This window comes from Mauremys reevesii, linkage group 5 (genome assembly GCF_016161935.1).
Source record: "Mauremys reevesii isolate NIE-2019 linkage group 5, ASM1616193v1, whole genome shotgun sequence".
In the NCBI taxonomy this organism is placed as follows: Eukaryota; Metazoa; Chordata; order Testudines; family Geoemydidae; genus Mauremys; species Mauremys reevesii.
Window position 1 is genome coordinate 27,840,795 of NC_052627.1, and position 20,372 is coordinate 27,861,166.

General features: G+C 41.6%; 1 protein-coding gene across 49 annotated transcripts in view; it reads right to left on the reverse strand.

Annotated features, from left to right (window-relative positions):
- ANK2 (ankyrin 2) overlaps positions 1 to 20,372 on the reverse strand; it is a 561,730-nt gene that overhangs the window by 91,055 nt on the left and 450,303 nt on the right. For all 49 annotated transcript variants that reach the window (XM_039542463.1, XM_039542469.1, XM_039542508.1 and 46 more), the window contains 2 exons: positions 17,748 to 17,846; positions 7,914 to 7,986 (listed from right to left, as the gene is read on the reverse strand). In XM_039542463.1, coding sequence (XP_039398397.1) covers positions 7,914 to 7,986; positions 17,748 to 17,846 — 172 coding nt within the window. The remainder of the gene's footprint in view (positions 1 to 7,913; positions 7,987 to 17,747; positions 17,847 to 20,372) is intronic.

The following is a 20,372-nucleotide window of genomic DNA, read 5'->3' on the forward strand; positions in this document are numbered from 1 at the left end:
TTGGACGGGACCTCAGGAGGTCATCTAGTCCAACCCCTGCTCAAAGCAGGACCAATAAATGTGCTTCTTGTGTTTTCAGTCACGCCTGCTGATTTTACTGGCCAACATATATTGTTATTACTAAAGATGGTCAGGGAAGGTTTCTAATTTTCTGAGAATTTTTTTTGAAGAAAATGAAAAGTATTAGTTTCTGTCAAGATTTTTTATTTTTTGAGCAGGGGGTGCAGGGTGTGTGAGAAAAAAGCCAAACAACATAATTTTTTTCAAAATCCCCAAATATTCATTATTAACAATACCTAAAGCTAATAAAAATACTTCTGTTTAAAAAAATCCAGCTTCAAGTTTTTTGATGAAAACCTGAAAAATGTTCACACAAATTTCTATTTTGTCATAAAGCCAGTTTCTTTCAGAAAAAAGTTTCAATGAAAATTTTTCAACCACATCTAGTTATTATTTTTGGCTTATCTTAGCAATGCAGAGCAAATGCAACTATGGAAGAGAGATAGATCATCTGCTTCATATGTCAAAAAAATTCTGATGGCAGAAAGAAAGAAAGAAAGAAAGAAAGAAAGAAAGAATCCATCCTGACTTTCAAATTTACAACTGAGTTTGTACGTCTGGCACTTAGAAAAAAACAATCATTGGACATGGAAATCATTAAGAGACTATAAACATGGAACCCAACAAAGCCATTTATACAGAGTACTGCACTTTAACACAAATAGCTCTGTCTCGATAGGGCCAAGCAAGAGATCATTTAATAGCTAACCATTTTTTTTCTCTGGAGTGAAATCTAGAGTGTGGAGATCATTTTGAAACAAGGGGGAGATACTGGCTAAATTTCTCTGCTGGTTTCCCATGCCTATCACAGCATGCACAGAAGAAAGGTATTTTTGTATTATTGTTCCCTTCCTGTCAATTAGATTTTAGGAATTAGCTTTAATATGCCTACCAAATACTTCATTTGAATGTACATTTCTCTCTCTCTCTCTCTTTCTCATTGAGGCTTTTGACATATAGCTTTTGATCTGCTTCTGTAAGTCATCCATACTTGGCTACATACATTTAGCCAAATCTTGTTCTCAGTTATAAAACAGTAAATCCAGGGTCAGTGTATTCATTTCAGTGCGGGTTTTCTGGATTTACAGTGGTATAATGCAACAGCAAAATTTGGCCATGTGGCTTTAAAGTATTTATAAATTGTGTTTCTTCAATCTAACCACAGTTCTACATCCTCCAGCTCCTGCTATTAGATAATTTTGGAAGGCCCTGTATTTTCCACCACTTAATACACAACTTCAATGGAGTTGTGTGCCCTTATGTCAGCAGTGAATTTAGCCCAGACTAGTCTGCCCAACTTCTCTCTCACACACATTAACTAGGCTTGGAAAGATTAGATTTTTATTAGTACGTCAGTTTCTCCGCACACACAAAAACCTTTGAAAAAACATTTCCATTAATGATAATCAAAATTTACAGATAGGCAAACTAAGAAAAATACTACTTGAGAACTTATCAGAGTTTAAGGATATGTATTTTGTATATATTCTGATGTGAGATGTTGAAAAGTTGTGTTTTAATGGATATAAAGCTTTACCTATTTGAATCTCAGTATCTACTGTCATTAAGCAATTTTTGTCTGACCCTCCCCAATGTCTGACCCACTCCACAATTTCCCACAACTCTGAAAATTTAAGTCAATAATAGAAAAAAAACTGCTTAAAATAAACACTGATATGATAAAAAAGTAAAAATCAAATTCTGCCAAGCCTACACATAACCAAATAATACTCCCACTACTTTAAGGCAGCTATAGAAGGCACTTGAACATCTGATGTGATTCACTGAGGAACATTCTTGATAAGAAGCTACAAAGCAGCTTTTTAGCATTGCTTACCCAAAAGGTTATAGAAGGTAGTAGGCAACCTTTCAATATGTTTATCACAATGCAATTCTAGCCAGGTGCAACCATAATGCATTTTGAACAAAGAATATTCCTCTGTACCTACAGCATTTTATTATATAATTATAATAATCATTTCATAATCAAACTAACATTTGATTATTTCAATTTTTGATGTGAATATAAGTTTGATAGATAAAGGTAATTGTGTTGATGTAATATACTTAGATTTCTCCAAGGCATTTGACTTGAGTACCACATGACGTTTTGATTAAAAAACTAGAGCACAAAATTAACATGGCATGCATTAATTGGGTTAAAAATTGGCTAACTAATAGGTCTCAAAACGTAATTGTACAGGGAATCATCATTGAGTGGGAGTGCTTCTAGTGGGTTCCCACAGGAATCAGTTCTTGATCCTATGCCATTTAACATAAAGTCACACAAACGGGTCAATGGAAGATCCTGGAATAGGACCCAGGTTTGCTGATTCTCACTTCAGTGCCTAAACAAAACAGTAATATTTCATTAGCTCTTGTCAACTGTTCTTGCCTATTGCAATATTTGAGCCATGTTCATTAAATAGTTTGAATATTTCACATTCTCAAGTTTACTATATGCTACAAAAACAAATGAAGAAACCTTTATTATTGGTGCCTTTCTCTTATGTGAAATAGGATTTTCAGTTTATAAATTCCTAGTAAGCCACTCTTCTTTTAATCAGGAATCTGGCGGAACAGGTTATGGATTAACTCTGAGCTGTTTTATGAAATCTAAAGTCACATTTTTCTTGTGCTTCAATGATGAGTTACTTCTACAGATTACATGAAATCACTTTATCACTAATCCATGTTCATGAAGGGATATGAAACCCCACTCTCACATGGTTATTACTACTTTGAGTAAGTATGAAATCCATAGGACTACTTGAGAGTAAGGGACTACTACTCTGTGTGAGTACAGATCGAACAATCTGGCCTTTAGTGATTAAAACATGCAGCAATTTAATGCATATTATGGTACATATAGATGTAGAGGACATATGTTACTTTCAGCCTATATGATTAAGCTATTTCTGTTTTCAGCAATACTTTAGCAAATTCATTATCCTAATGATCCTCTTCTTTAGATGACTAGTATTTGTTGGTGTTTAAAAGAATGACACAGTGACAACACAACTTTATTTCTAAAGCAAAGATGGGATAGGATCTTTTGTAATTTGTTAGACAGTAAACACTTGAGGTTTATTTTATAATGATTATTCCCCTTTGGGTGTTGTTATTCTAAGGCTGATTTCTGGGACTATTTCTTCTACACTGTAGCAGGGTGGATCCCTGCTCCGGGTTTTAAGGGGTTTAAAAGCGGCTTAGCAGGGCTTGAGAGCTGCTGCTCTCAAAGCTGGGCTGATTGGGGAAGTAGCCGCAGCTGGGCCACACCCCAATCAGGCCACAGCTGGCCCCTATAAAAGGCTGTGAGCCAGGAGCCCAGTCAGTCTCTCTCTGTTTCTAGGGGGAGATGGGCCTGGCTGCAGGGAACTGAGACAAGGTACCTAGGGTGAAGCAGGGCTGGGGAAAGGCTGAGGAGCTGGGGAAGCTCCAGCCTAGAAAACCCCAGGCTGCGGCCTAGCATAGGGCAAAAGGTACTGGGAGTTGCAGGGGGCAACCTAGGGGTAGGCCAAGGCAGCAGGTCCAAACCCCCTTTGCTGATGATGAGTGCTGGCTACTGCAGTCTGCCCTGGCGAATGGGGGCTAGATAGAGACTGGGCAGTAGCCACTACTGAGGCGAAGTGGGGATAGTAGGGTGGGGGTTCCCCTGGGAAGGGGAAACCCGGTTAAAGGGTCACCAGGGTCCTGGGAGGGACACAGGGGCCAGGAGAAGACAGGTGGATCACTGGCCTGCAGAGGGCGCTCCGAACGCTGGACTGTGCTAATTCCCCAGAGCAACCAGCAGGAGGCACCGCAGGGGTGAGTCCGACCTGTTACATACACATAAAAAAAAAAAATACTCCGGCCTTTTACATTTTCTTATTCCCTTTCCTCAAACAAAAATGAACTTTATTTAATCAATGTCAAAATACAAAATGATACCATGATCTATTCCAATGGAAACAGAATTGAGAATTAGGAGTTGCTTTCTTGGACACAAACTCACTGCAGTTCCTTGGGTAAGTTCTTTTACTTCTCAGCCTCAGTTCCCCTATCTATACAATGGGAATGACAACAGTTAAAATCTCTCTCTCTCTCTCGAGGGAGTTTTGAGTATAAATTAATTACTGTCCATGGAAACCTTTAAACATATATAGCATTAAAATAAGTGCTAAGTATTTTATTATAATTATTATTACTCTAAGTGGGGCAAAAACAACATAAGTAATGGACTTATGGTAATAATGACATTACTTATCAATTATCTGAAGGGAAAAAAGTTCTCTCTTCACAGTTGTCTAGTATGTCTTGTCTCATCAATATTTGTGTCTTTAAGGACCCAGTCCTGCAAAAGCTTATGCACAAGGTTCACTTTACAGTTATAAGTAACGTTACATATAACATTAAGCACATACGTACCGGTAAGTATTTCCAGGATCAGGGCCTTGATCTGTCTGAACTTCTAGAAAGTGACTCTCTATTTCTGTAGTTTGTACAGCACTGATCATATTGTCGGTGATAATAAATAGTGATGATGATAAATATGGAGCAACTAATATTAATCTTTAAGCAGTCCTTATTTTAGATTACAATTCTATTATGTAACATACTTGATTTCAATCTGGGTTGTGACAAAAAGTCTTAGGCCCTGATATCAAGGTTGTGAGGCAGGTAAACACGCACTGATGCCAATGGATATTTTGCCTGTAGAGGTCTATGTAACGGGGCCCTTCATGGTAATGTAGTGGGATTTGTTATTTGATGTAACAGTGTTCTCATCATCTTCAAAAGTCTCCATCTGTCACTCCCTTTGCACCTTCAGTGCCTCCCGCTCACCACTCCCTTTCTGTCCATTCCACTTTCTATCTTCCACTCATGACTTCATATTTTCTGCCATGGTAGCCTGACTTTGGAACTCCCTGGCCTTCTGATGCAAAAGATGACTACTTTTCTTCATTCAAATCTTGCCTAACATTCACTCTTCCTGCCAAACCTATTGATGGTGACCCATCTGAGTGTCATCACATCACACGTGTCTGCATTTCCGTCTTTCTCTCTGTTTTATACAACACCAACCACGTATTTCTGGTGCTTAAAAATACATGATACAAACAATGATGTTTATTTAACAATGAACAGAAACCAATTTAACATACAAACACAAAATACCAACCCTACTGCCTCTATGTGAATAACAATGTTGCCCTCAGCACCAAACTCTTGCAGATATTCTCAATAGTAAAAGATTCCCCAGTAAGACTCTTCCTGCTAAATGTGCAAACTACTGGGTGAAAATTACCAAAGACCAAGTGGGAGACCAATGGACACACATACAGCGGAAGCCTCGCCCCATCACTGAGACATTTAAAACCTGAACAATAGCAAACATTCTCCAGGAAACAATCCAGGGAGGTAAATGGACGAGATAGCTCTTTTGATTTTACATCATTGACACCGGATATTGCATTTGAATTATTATTCATATATGAATATTATATTGTTAATGTAGTATTAGTTAAACAAAACCACTGCTTCACATGGAAAATACCAAATAACTAACTCCTCCAATGAATAGGCTCCACAGTGGGGCTCTAAAATATTAACTTGCTCAAGTATTCCTGTCATATTCAACTTTTTAACTATATGATTAAAGTTAGAATGTTTAGTGTGTCACATTTGTTTATTCAGAAATATATCTTGTCACTGTAATACAGCTAAGGGCAAGATTTGCAGGAATCTTACTGCTATAGTCTCTTACAGACAGTCCACAATTATGAAAAGCCTCAGTCCCTCTAATAAAAGGTCTCTGTCTTCTGTCCTCCTGATACTTTAATTTCCTCTTATAGTCACCACCCATAACGACAAACTTCCATACCACCCAAAACAATTTTGCCCCCAAGAATGGATTTTATAAGCAGGGTGACATGAAGTGCAATCATTGTGACCATTCTGCTTAGTGATCAGCAGTATTGGCACAAATGCTTAGTACAGCGCCTATGCTCTGCAAGGAGATGTAGAGGAGGGTTGATTTCCAGTCTGCTAGCTTTTTGATAAACTCTATTTGTCAGCTGGTGACAAGAAAACCCAGAGTGTTAAAATCATAATCTGGAGGGAATTAGTCATGACAAAAGGCCACAATAAGTGCTGTCAAATAATTAATGGTACAGGTAAAATTGCCTTTGGTTTTTTTGGCTTCTCCATACAGAAAAATACACACAGACATGCTCTCAAAAGTAACAACATGGATCAGTGTTAGGCATCCAGATTATGCAGATTCAGATCATCTCAGCACAAAAATAAATACATACAACCAAATTAAACAGAAACAGAAAAGTTTTTATGTCTTACTCCAAAAACTCCTTCTAACAGCACCTGTGCCACTATATGCTTCCCCATCACTGAGGCGTTCATCACCAGAGTGTTTAAAGGCTGCATAACATACAAGTTAGCTTGAGAAAATGGGATACCCGGTAGTTAGCTCCTCCAGATACAGCAGTGGAAAGCCATGCTGTGCTATGCAGATTAAAAGAGGACTGAATGGTAACTTACATGAACAAAGGGGATAGAAAAATATAAATATAATGCTATAATTATTTAAGGCCATGAGTAGTCCCATTCAGACTGTTCAAGGAGTAAAGTGCTGCTCAAAGGGAATAAAGTTGGCAGGGTCAGGCCCTAGAGATATAACTGCATTGATTACATTGCAGAGAAGCCTAACATATTCTTGACTGCATATAGATTTGAATGCTTGTTGATTTCTGGCCTGCTGTTTTGTTAAACACGGGCAAATTAATAAAAGAAATCAAGAGACAGGATAAATTTTAAAAATTGCCTAAGTGATTTAACAGCCTATGACCCATCTCAAAAGGGGATCTAGGCACTTAGGAGCCCCAATCCTATTGACTTTCTATGAGTCTTAATTTTTCATGGACCTAAGTCACTTTTAAAATTGTAATTTAGGTTCCTAAATCCCTTAGACATTCACCATCAGGACAATCCCCATCAAATAATAAGAACCAGCAGATATGCCATGCATAAAATATCATTGCTATAGAATTATTCAGCATTTCAGATAGAAAAAGAAAGATAAACTAATCCATTATTATAACATGTAAGTAGATGCATCATTAGTTGAGAAGTCACAGTATTTGAAATTTGTCAACTATTCTTTCATAAACTATTAAAAATGTATCCCCCAAAGCTATTTTGCTTATTTCTATTCAGTATAAATTGCCCAAAGGTAATAATCCCAGATAAATTTCACAGATTTTTTTTAGGATTAAGCTAAATCATGCAACATACACCTCCAGTCAGCACGTGGGGTTAAATCTGGAAGGGTGCCAGTGGTATCAGTGTGTAGTTACTTTATGTCATGGCCTATGAATCTGTGTTCAGCAAGTGCCAAAAGGCCTTCAAGGTAACAGCTTCATCTCCTTCAGACATATGCATCTTTACCTAAATGTTTCCAATTAAACAAAGATCCCTATCTATTTCTGTGATATGCAATCTGGATACAGGTGGATCTGATCCAAAATGTTCAGAGCCTCAAACCTCTCTTTATAGTGGGCAAGCACACCTTTGGAAAAGCTTTATATATGAATTTTAAACTCCCACATTTGGAAGTGTTTAGATTTCTATTTGGTTCAGACCATTACAAACATACAAAGAAGTTTGGATCTGATACTGGAGTTTGGATCCAGGGTTTCTGGATTGGGGTCATCTTTAATGCCTCTATTCAAATCTTGTAACCAAAAAGGCATTAAATCAAGGCCTTTAAACAGCACACTATTTCAAGAATTGAAGCAGCTTAATTCTATACTGTAATGGCATAAAAGACACTAAACAAGGGAATTTAAGTTGCTCACCTTCCTCATCTGAAACATCCAGGACCTCGGTCATCGTTTCAGGTACATTCAGCTTGTGTTTCTCAGTCACAGTCTGCAGAGACAGAATAATCATCTCTCAAGTTAAGCATCAAGAAAAATAGCAGGCATTTATCAGGGTATTTTCAAAAACAGCTGCAGTTCAATCTGTTCAGACATTTTACAATGTTTTCTCTTCCCTCTGGTTTTATTTTTCAAGGTGTAATCTTTACCATAGTTACTCTTGCTCTCTCTCTGTACTACAGCAAATGATCATTTATTCTGGAAAAAACATACAAAAAGCACATCTATAGATAGATGATGCATGTAGAGTAACAGAAATGCTTCCAGGATGGTTCTAAATTGAATTAGGTAACGTCTACAGAAGAGCCGTAGAACGTTATATGGGACATATGGAAATTATTAAAATTGTAAAGCATTTGGAAATGAAGCTATGAATGATGTGAAATATTTAAACTGAAAAAAGATGAAGAATATTTAGAAAGACCATATGATGCATTTCTTACTTGAAATAGCAGCTCAGTGACTACCATGTGTATTAATGTTACTCTTTTCATAATTATTACAAATCACCCTATGTCTTGGAGTAAATGTACATGGTGGTTTACACACACACAAATTCAGACATATCACCTGCACCAAATAGCTTATAGGATTAGTTACACAAGGCAAAACCACCAGAGACAATACATGAGACAATAGTTCAGGTAAGGGTGAACATGGGGGTTATTAGAAAACAGATTTTTAGAATCAGTGACTTTGCATGAAGGATTCGAAGAGGAAGACAGAGCGTGCTTGGCCATGGAGTGAGACTGAGAGAGGGAGGGAGACTGATTCAACAAAGGGAGCACCATCTTAGCACGAGGTCATGTGTGGGTCAAGGACATGAAGAAGGCAATAAGAAGAGAGCATTGTGAGGAGTGTAGGGCATGAAAGGATTCTGTGGAGAAATGAGAGCAGATATGTTCTATAGATGGAGACAAGATTATATAAGAGCCTGAAGAATGTTGCATGTGATATAATAGGAGATGACAATTCAATGAATTCAAGAGGAATTCCATGGTCAGAACAGCCCTAACCAATACACAACCACTCCATGGCCACAACCCACTCTAAAATCAGCCAGTAGAACTGGATATCCTTGAAGGAGAGTTTATGCTTCACTCCTTAAGGTGTGTAGCACTGGATGAAACCCCATTGTACACAGGGGAATGTCAGGAGACAGTATGTCTGTTGAAGCTCCCACAGGAATAGATCACCATTGCTCCACTCTCAATTCTGGCCAGCACCTATAAAGCATAAATTAATCCCAAACGTGGAAGTAGCAAAATAACATATAGCTCTTGTGATATTTACTGAGGGATGAACCTTGAAGCCCCTACTCTATCCGTACTCAGGCAAAACTCCCACTGAGGTCAACAGCAATTTTGCCTGTGTAAAAACTGAGTGAGGACTTCCAGATCTGGTGCTGTATTTCTATACTTCTGGCAAGCCAGTGAGGAAGATAGCACTACTCATTATTATGATGTTTTTCTATCCATATCTACACCTCTCTCATGATTGTTGAATCTGTGAACACTGATAATTTGTAAGTTTAAGTGTCTGAAATGCATTAACTGCAGACAATACGTTTCAATTTACCTTCCTACAGTTTGTATGTGGGCAGAACGGAGGATGGGCAAAACTGGTTGCCTGCAATCTTAGTTATTCATCTTTAATTAGATCTTAATCATGGTTCAAGGAATTAACAAGTACGGTTTTCAATGCATGTGTTGTGTGTTCCAAGCTCTTTTGTACTCATTACATTCCTCAGCCAATTCTTTGACTCTTTTTATCACTCCCCTAGAAAGGTCAGGCAGCAGTAGGGAGTCTGAGCCAGCTGAAGCAGGCTGAACACACACGGCAGTGCAGGTGACCTCAACCTCCTTCTTTGTAGCAATAAAAGCAATGAATTAAGAAATAAATTCTAAATAAATAAAAAGGCTGATACTCTACAAGTGGAATAAGGTGAGAAGGAGGACAGTATTTTCTTCAAGTGATGGGCAAAGCACTGTGTGTGTACATCAGTTGTTAAAAAGATGAGCAAGTAACCCAAATGCTGTACTGCTCCTGAGTATGAGCACTGAATAAAATAGCCAAGAACTCAGCAAACAAACAGAGAGGGGGTCTCTGAGGAAAAGAGGAAAAATGGAATTGCCTAGAAAAAAATTACCGTATATACTCGTTCATAAGCCAAATATTTTTTGTAAAAAAGCGACACATCAAAGAGTGGGGGTCGGCTTATAAACGGGTCTACACCAAAATCTGGTGATTTAAAACTCTAAGGAATTATTGAATTGAATATCTAATACAGGGATCGGCAACCTGTGGCACGCAGCCCGCCAGGGTAAGCACTTTAGCAGGCCGGGCTGGTTTGATTACCTGCCATGTCCACAGGTTCGGCTGATCGCGGCTCCCACTGGCCCCAGTTCGCTGGTCCAAGCCAATGGGGGTGCGCCACTTCCCACAGTTCCCATTGGCTGGGAACGGTGAACTGTAGCCACAGGGAGCTGAGGGGTTCCATGCCTAAAGATGCTCCAAGTAAACAAAACATCCCGATCCATCAGCAGCTTACTCTGACAGGCCATAAGCCACTCTGAAACATAGGGTTGGCTTATGAGGGGGTCATACAGTTTTTGCTATTTCTACGTATCCATTTTGGGGGGTCGGCTTATAAACGAACAGGCTAATGAATGAGTATATACGGTACGAGTCAGATATGAAAGCTCTTGAGAAATTCATCTCTGTCTACAATAAATGCAACAGACCATTCATTCATTAAGGCCCAAATCCCAGTTCTCATATTGAGCTCAGGAACAAGAGCCATGCACAGGAGAACAACACAGAGGTGAGAGTTAGAATTCTCTGGCCCACAGCTTCTGGACCTCAGCACTTCAGTAGTGTTAACAATAATTGGAGAAAGAATCACAGTTCAAGATGAGATTTAATCTATTTAAACAAAATGCCCCCCATTTGGGGTAGGGACAGTGGTTGTTGTAGGACGACAACTAATTAAAGTACCAAAATAGGATCAGTATGTTAATATATAGTATAAGACAAATAGCATATTGTATACATGGTACCCCTACCAATATCTAGTAATATCAGATAAGTGGCCATAGAATATGGTGTCAGCCTATTGGGGCTCTAAAATTTGCTTTACTTAGGAAAAAATCCCATTAGATCACTGTAAAATTTATCAATATAGACTCTTAGACATAGGCCATGGTACATAAACGTGATCAATACCTATATAGTCGTCTGTTTATTACTCTTACACAACACTAGCATTAGCACTCACAACCACATTAATACTTAGTAGGGTTGCCAGGCGTCTGGTTTTCGACCAGAAAGCCCAGTCGAAAAGGGACCCTGGTGGCTTTGGTCAGCACCGCTGACTGGGCTCCCTGCATGACCTGGCTCTGTGCAGCTCCCCAAAAGTGGCCGGCTTGTCCGGCCCATTGGCACTGGGATGGTCAAGGAAGCTCCAAGTGCTGCCTCCGCCCCTAGCACCAACTCCACAGCTCCCACTGGCCAGGAACTGCAGCCAGTGGGAGCTGCAGGGGTGGCACCTGTGGCTGCGGGTAGCACGCACCATGCAGAGTCACCTGGCCACACCTTCCAGGGGAGGCAGGGAGCCTGCCTTAGCCATGCTGCATCGCCAACCGTGACCTGCCTGAGGTAAGTGCTGCCCAACCAGAGCCTGCACCCCGAGCCTCCTGCACAGGTCAGAAACCCCTCCCGCACCCTAACTCTCCCCCAGAACCCGCACCCCCTCCCACACCCCAACCCACTACCACAGCCAGAACCCCCTTCCTGAGCCTGCACCCCACTCCTCTACCCCAGCCTGGAGCCCCCTTCTGCAGCTTGAACCCCTCGTTTGTGGTCCCACCCCAAAACCCGCACCCCCCAGCTACAGCCTGCATGCCCTCCCGCATCCTAGTCCCCTGCCCCTGAAAGTGAGTGAGGGTGGGGGAGAGCAAGTGACAGAGGGAGGGGAGCTGGAGTGAGTGAATGGGGTCGGGGCCTCCAAAAAGGGGCAGGGCAGGGGCGGGATATCAGGGCAGGGCAGAGGGCGGGGCAAGGGTGTTTGGTTTTGTGCCATTAGAAAGTTGGCAACCCTAATGCTTAGTGAGACATATGAGCTTAAAGAACCTAAAGCGAGGCACCCAAATCCATATTTAGCATCCTCAGTGACCTGATTTTCAGAGTTGCTGAACACCTTCCACTCCCTCTAAAACTCATTGGGTGCTTAGTACCTGTGAAATTCTGGCCACTTATGTATGCACTTAACATTAGACATCTGCATTTGAAAATCTGGCTGCAAGACCAGATTTTCAGAAACTTCAGCACAGAAATACATGTATATATTTGTATGCCTGCTTTGCATATTCAACAGGAGTACAGATCAAATGTTCTAGATACTGTACATAAATGGTCATTTGTCCATACACAGACTGTACTTATCTGTACATGTGCATTCAAACTTCACTGTAGAGTTAAACATCCAAAAATCAGGGTTTTTTTTTATACACTGCATGTCGCAATTGGTTATTTTAAATGTAAACCCCTAAGTTTGAGCATGGCACAATATGTCAAATATTGAGCCAAATACTGCCTTTGATGTATAGACAGAGTATCAGTATTGCACAACAATGTTGTGTTTCTGGGTCTCCTCAGCACAAACATATTCCTTAATTCTGACATCCTACAATGTATCAATTATAGCTCCCCTGACTATAACCTTTCTACCTGCAGATGCCACTATATTTAACAATGGAATGAAGAACCATTAATTATCACCCAGTTTTTAAAAGGATGAGGATCTGTGGACAGCTTAATGACCCCAATAAAACTTGGAGTTTTAAATGCTGAGGCATATGTGGTCTATGTAGTTCCACTGATATTGTATTGCTCTGGTAAATCATGACGATGAAATGCTAAGAGAGATTAGAGAGGCTATCAAAATTAAGAACTCGATAATAGTGGGGGATTTCAATTATCCCCATATTGACTGGAAACATTTGACCTCATGATAAAATGCAGAGACAAAATTTGATACTTTAAATCAGGGGTCCCCAACCTTTTCAGGACCAGGGACCGGTCATGCCTGCGGAGGGAGCGCTCGTCCCGCGGCTCCGGTAGACCTCCCGCAGGCATGCCTGCGGGCGGTCCAGCTAAGCCGCGCGACCAGCGAACCGTCCGCAGTAATGCCTGCGGGAGGTCCACCGGAGTCCCGGGAGCAGCGGACCTCCCGCAGGCATGACTGCGGAGGGAGCGCTCATCCCGCGGCTCGGAGGATTCCGGGGGCCCGGGGTCTTCGGCGGCGCGGGGCCCTTCCGTTCCGGGACCCGCCGCCAAAGTGCCCCGAAGACCCGCGGCGGGAGCCCCCCGCCACCGAATTACCGCCGACGACCGGGCTGCGCTTCGAGGGCGGCGGGTCCCACTTCTCCCCCCCCACCCGTCCCCGGCCGCCGCTTTTCTCCCCCCCCCCGGCCGCCGCTTCTCCATCCCCGCCTGGCCCGGCCCGGCCCGGCCGGCTTCTCCCGGCCCGGCTTCTCCCCGGCCCCGGCTTCGCCCCGGCCTCTTACTGAGCGCGTCGCCGGCAGGGCCTGAGCTCCGTCCCGCTCAGAGCCGCGTGGCGAGGGGGCGGGGCTGTGAGCTCCACGCCGAGCGGAGGCAGCTGCCCCGCCCCCTCCCCACGGCGCTCGGGGCGGGGCTCAGGGGCTCGGCCGGAGTCTCGGCGCTTGATGCGCTGAGGCTCCCGGAGAGGGGCGGAGGCGGGAGCCTCCGCTCTTCTCTTGGGGGGCCCTGCGGAGCCCGGGGCCCGGGGCAAATTGCCCCCTTTGCCCCCCTCCTCTGGGCGGCCCTGGGCTCGGGTAGACCTCCCGCAGGCACGCCTGCGGGAGGTCCACTGGGTCGGTTCGTGGCCCGGTTTGTAAGAGGCCGCGGTCCGGTACCGGGCCGCGGACCGGGGGTTGGGGACCCCTGCTTTAAATGACTGCTTCTTGGAGCAGCTGGTATGGGAACCCACAAGGGGAGAGGCAACTCTCGATTTAGTCCTGAATGGAGCACAGGAGCTGGTCCAAGAGGTAATTATAACAGGACCGCTTGGAAATAGTGACCATAATATAACAACATTTAACATTCCTGTGGTGGGAAGAACACCTCAACAGCCCAACACTGTGGGATTTAATTTCAGAAAGGGAAACTATGCAAAAATGAGGGGGTTAGTTAAACGGAAATTAAAAGGTACAGTGACTAGAGTGAAATCCCTGCAAGCTGCATGGACACTTTTCAAAGACACCATAATAGAGGCCCAACTTAAATGTATACCCCAAATTAAAAAAGACAATAAAAGAACTAAAAAAAAGCCACTGTGGCTTAACAACCATGTAAAAGAAGCAGTGAGAGATAAAAAGGCATCTTTTAAAAAGTGGAAGTCAAATCCTAGTGAGGTAAATAGAAAGGAGCATAAACACTGCCAAATTAAGTGTAAAAACGTAATAAGAAAAGCCAAAAAGGAGTTTGAAGAACAGCTACCCAAAAACGCAAAAGGTAATAACAAAATGTTTTTTAAGTACATCAGAAGCAGGAAGCCTGCTAAACAACCAGTAGGGCTCCTGGACGATCGAGATACAAAAGGAGCGCCTAAAGACGATGAAGTCATTGAGGAGAAACTAAATGAATTCTTTGCTTCAGTCTTCACGGCTTAGGATGTTAGGGAGATTCCCAAACCTGAGCCATCTTTTGTAGGTGACAAATCTGAGGAATTGTCACAGATTTAGGTGTCACTAGAGGAGGTTTTGGAATTAATTGATAAACTTGACAGTAACAAGTCACCGGGACCAGATGGCATTCACCCAAGAGTTCTGAAATAACTCAAATGTGAAACTGCAGAACTATTAACTATGGTTTGTAACCTCTCCTTTAAATTGGCTTCTGTACCCAGTGACTGGAAGATAGCTAATGTAACACCAATATTTTAAAAGGGCTCTAGAGGTGATCCCGGCAATTATAGACCAGTAAGTCTAACATCAGTACCGGGCAAATTAGTTGAAACAATAGTAAAGAATAAAATTGTCAGACACATAGAAGAACATAAATTGTTGGGCAAAAGTCAACATGGTTTCTGTAAAGGGAAATCATGTCTTACTAATCTATTAGAGTTCTTTGAAGGGGTCAACAAACATGTGGACAACGGGGATCCAGTGGACATAGTGTACTTAGATTTCCAGAAAGTCTTTGACAAGGTCCCTCACCAAAGGCTCTTACGTAAATTAAGTTGTCATGGGATAAGAGGGAAGATCCTTTCATGGATTGAGAACTGGTTAAAAGACAGGGAACAAAGCGTAGGAATAAATGGTAAATTTTCAGAATGGAGAGGGATAACTACTGGTGTCCCCAAGGGTCAGTCCTAGGACCAATCCTATTCAACTTATTCATAAATGATCTGGAGAAAGGGGTAAAAATTGAGGTGGCAAAGTTTGCGGATGATACTAAATTGCTCATGATAGTTAAGACCAAAGCAGACTGTGAAGAACTTCAAAAAGATCTCACAAAACTGAGTGATTGGGCAACAAAATGGCAAGTTAAATTTAATGTGGATAATTGTAAAGTAATGTGCATTGGAAAAAATAACCCCAACTATACATACAATATGATGGGGGCTAATTTAGCTACAACTAATCAGGAAAAAGATCTTGGAGTCATCGTGGATAGTTCTCTGAAGACATCCACGCAGTGTGCAGCGGCAGTCAAAAACGCAAACAGGATGTTGGGAATCATTAAAAAGGGGATAGAGAATAAGATGGAGAATATCTTATTACCCTTATATAAATCCATGGTACACCCACATCTTGAATACTGCATACAGATGTACTGGCATTAGAAAAGGTTCAGAGAAGGGCAACTAAAATGATTAGGGGTTTGGAAAGGGGCCCATATGAGGAGAGGTTAAAGAGGTTAGGACTTTTCAGCTTGGAAAAGAGGAGACTAAAGGGGGAATATGATAGAGTATATAAAATCAACAGTGATGTGGAGAAAGTGAATAAGGAAAAGTTATTTATTTGTTTCCATAATATAAGAACTAGGGGCCACCAAATGAAATTAATGGGCAGCAGGTTTAAAACAAATAAAAGGAAGTTCTTCTTCACACAGCGCACAGTCAACCTGTGGAATTCCTTGCCTGAGGATGTTTTGAAGGCTAGGACTATAACAGGGTTTAAAAGAGAACTGGATAAATTCATGGAGGTTAAGTCCATTAATGGCTATTAGACAGGATGGGTAAGGAATGGTGTCTCTAGCCTCACTCCCACTCTCTCTCTCTCTCTCTCACACACACACACACGTATGTTATAAGAGTAAATAAATAAATATCAGCAAAAGCAAATACTCCATATTTACTAAGATTTTTCTGGAGATTGACTCAAATTTGGAGAAGAAAACTAAGCCTGTTTCTCACAGTTCATTAATAAAACATAGCTCACTCTATTTATAACATCATGTCAAGCCAATTTTGTTCCATCGTACTCTGTTCATTTCAACAGGGACTTGCTGTCAGCATGCAATGCAAAAGCAAAATTATTTTCGTCTCTCTCATTCCTCACCCCACCCCCCATCTCCATTGTGGTGCATGTTCTTGGTTTAGAACATATGGTAGCATCTTTTCACAAATTTTTGGATTTATCATTATGGGGAATCTAATGCTATAGCCTTTCTATTTTTATAATGTTTTACGCTTTAAAAATAAGCATTGTCCTTATAAGTTTTCATGGTAAAAGACAATAAGGCAAATTCATGCAAAAAATGGTAGTATTACTGTGTTCAGTGATACACAGCTTTTTGAAGGCCTCTTTTCTGACTTACTAAAACAGTGGCAGACTGTAGCGATATGTGACCAGTGAGAGAGAGACTCTTTCTCCTCCCCTCACTTGTGTCATGGCATCAGAATATAGTTAGTCTTTCTGGTTAAAAGCAACAGTTTGCATCTATTCTGACAATGTAACCAAGTGGCTGGTTACCACTGTCCTCTCTAAAATTAATTTTTTTTAAAAAGGAATAAACAGAGTTTTGAAAAATAAAACTACTCCACAGGCATCAACATGGCTCAACTCAGGACGTTTGGCATATATCATTCATGAGCCCCGAGAATCAAAATCCTGATTCCAGTCAGTTTGAGGGCTGAGGAACTGAGCAGGGATTTTTTACACTATGATAAAACTGGATCCATTTGTTCTGGAAGTGATTTGAGCAAAATGAGGATTTATGTGCTTCAGAGCCGCTAAGTGAGCGCCACTAAGTCTGGCACCCATCCATGGACTGGCATAGCCTGATTGCTAAGAAGCCTGCTGTGGTGGTTCTGCAACAAGCAGGTGTCACAGAGGAAAGCATACAAGTATAAGGAGAGACTGAAAAGAAGGAACTAGAATAATGGAAAAGAAAAATAGAGAAATGGGCCAGAACCTATAAAAACACTCCCAAACTTCAGGGAAGTTTAGATTTGCTGCTCAGGCCCTTCTCTAAAAACTTATATTCTGGTTTGAGTACCTGTTATTTCATCTGTGTAAACTCAGATTTATAGAGCTATTTATATTAATTCTGTGTACTGTATGCACATCTATATGCACATCAATACATTTGCAACAACCAAGCAAAGGCAGGTCTTAAAAACTTAAACTAAAAAGAGAAGAGGGAGGCAGAGGGAGTCTGAAGCAGTACAGCAGAGACAGCATTATGAATAGAGAATGGAAGCATTAAAACACATCTAGTACTCACAGTTGTGGTGGTGGTGACCTCCTCTGTTACCACCTTCAGAGTATCAACCACTGAGATGTATCCCAAACGCCTTGCAATCGCTAAGGCAGTGTTACCATTCTGAAGAGAGAGAGAGAGAGAAATGAGAGGGAGGACTGTGATTCAAACCAATGAGATCACTCCCAGCACTGCATGAGCCAGCATTTCCATCCAAAACAAGGCACAGCTTAGGAAAATCACTGAGTTTTACCATTACATCTGAATCTGTCTTTGTAACTTCTTTAAGACTATAGTCCTGATTACCATGGTAACACAAACACACTTACATCTGCCTGCAATTCCTCATAAAAAACATGTTGCATGCTTTAACCCTAAAGTTGTCAAATTTCACTACACATTATGTCCCTTGACTGCATTGTTTTCCAAAAACTCTGTTATTTGGGAAGTTATTCTAAAAACTATTAAAGTTTTAGAGTCCAATGTCTCATAGAAACAGTTCACATCTGCAGCAGGTACAGTGCTCTCTCTGGGAATATATAACTTATGCAAAAGCTCATGATATAACAGGCAACACAACAAAACAAGGTTTGAGTTTAGGAGGAGAATTCTTTTTCATTTAAATGCCTATCTAAGCCATCAAAAATAACTAGTATTTAAATAGCCCCTTTAATCTTCAAATAAAAAATTAATTAGCTAGTTGAACCCCAGAAAACCCTTGTGATGTGGATAGGTATTAATTTATTTATATAGGGCTAGACTGCTATATTCTCATTCACACTGAACAGTACACCTCCACCCTGATATAACGCAACCCGATATAACATAAATTCGGATATAACGCGGTAAAGCAGCACTCTGGGAGGGGCGAGGCTGCACACTCCAGTGGATCAAATCAAGTTCGATATAATGCGGTTTCACCTATAACGCGGTAAGATTTTTCAGCTCCCGAGGACAGCATTATATCTTACATCAGGAGCTGTGCCACTGAAGTCAATGGAGCTACTCAATGGGAATATGAGAGTATCAAAATCTGGTCTGTATTTATTTATTTCAAAAGTGCCCAGCAGCACAGCGTAAATCCATCCACAATGAGTAGCCAAAAATCAGTGCCTTTTTGTCAGGAGGAGCAGAAAAAAAATATCAGACACATGCTACATCAGGTCAGAATGTCTGAGGGTATGTCTTCACTGCAGAGTTAACCTGGGTGATCAGCCCCAGGGTATGAGCCGCCACACTGCAAAGCCCTATCCAAGTTCATGTGTCCTTATTGCTACTGTATTCACCTGTGTGTATCACTAGGACTTCTGAGGGCATCTCCCATGGTTCTTTGTACAGCAGTAAGCTGAGCAGTTCTTTTATTCTTTCCTAGTGAATAATGGGAGAACTTGTCTGTCCTTCTGGGCACATGGTGAGAATTGTGGGAAGACAGGGAAGGACTATAAGCACTCGAGTGTTTTAGCCACTGCAAAGTGGGTGGCTTTCCAGCCCAAAGCCTTGGCTTCACTTCAGAGTTAGTTCAGTTATTTACACTCAAATTAACTCCTTTTGAGTTAGGCTCTCTTGACTGAGAGCAGCCATACTGCAAAATGACACTCAGCCTGAACAGTGTTTGGATTAGAAGCACAGAATAGATTTACTGCATTATTTACTCAAGCATCAGAAGCACTTGAGCTTCAACCTACATCGCCTGATGGTCCAGCTAGCTCAAGTTTAAAGCACCACTTACCCCAAGTGAGAGATTTGTGTGTGTAGACAGAAATCAAGCTGGGGTAACACTTGAATTACATATACCTCTAGCGAACACTGCAACTAAGGCAAGTCCCAAATGAAAGCTGAACTGGGGCTCTAACCCAGACTGACCTGACCCCCCAACAAGCTGTGCCAGCTAGCCCCACTTGAAAGCGCCACTTAACTTGGATGAGATATTTTTGTGTGGATGGTAACACCAGAGTAAGAGCCCAGGCTACCTCTGCAGTGATTGTGCTTTGAGGTATGAGGGACCCAGGCTGTGACAGCACTACAAGGTCATTGGAAATCAAATGAACATACCCTCAAAATAAGTGAGCCCTGATGGGGTGTTTAGCCTCAGGAACTGACCATGAAAGCCTCGCAGCTAATGATGTAGGATATAAACTACAACATGGATTCTTGGATAACTCAGAGTATTGTTCCAGGGAGTGAGTGAGAAGCCAGTGCAGATTTAAGCAGGGGTATTATGCACTCATGGCAGTCTGACCCACTCAGGAGCTAGGCTGAGGCCTGTTTTTCTTGTTGTTTTTTTTTTTAATCAGTTGGAACCTCTGGGTACACAGAGCTCACGTGGAGTTGTCAGTGGTATAGATGGCTATTACAACAATTGCAGACTCCTGGCTGTCTGTAAAGGATAGAAGCTACGCTACAGGCTATAACTGCTATCTCAGAATCCAGGAGTAGCAGTGAACTCAATGCAGGAGGTGACAAACAAATGGATAGAGGGATAGGGTAAATCAGGTCTGGACTAAGTGCTTCATCCTGGGCAGTAAGTATCCCTTTCATCTTATACACAGTAGGGTTGCAGTCAGTTTGCCTTCATCCACATCCTCATCTTGGCCAGGCACTGGGGGAATAATAAGACTACCATCTTTATTGCTATTCTTGTTTTACACA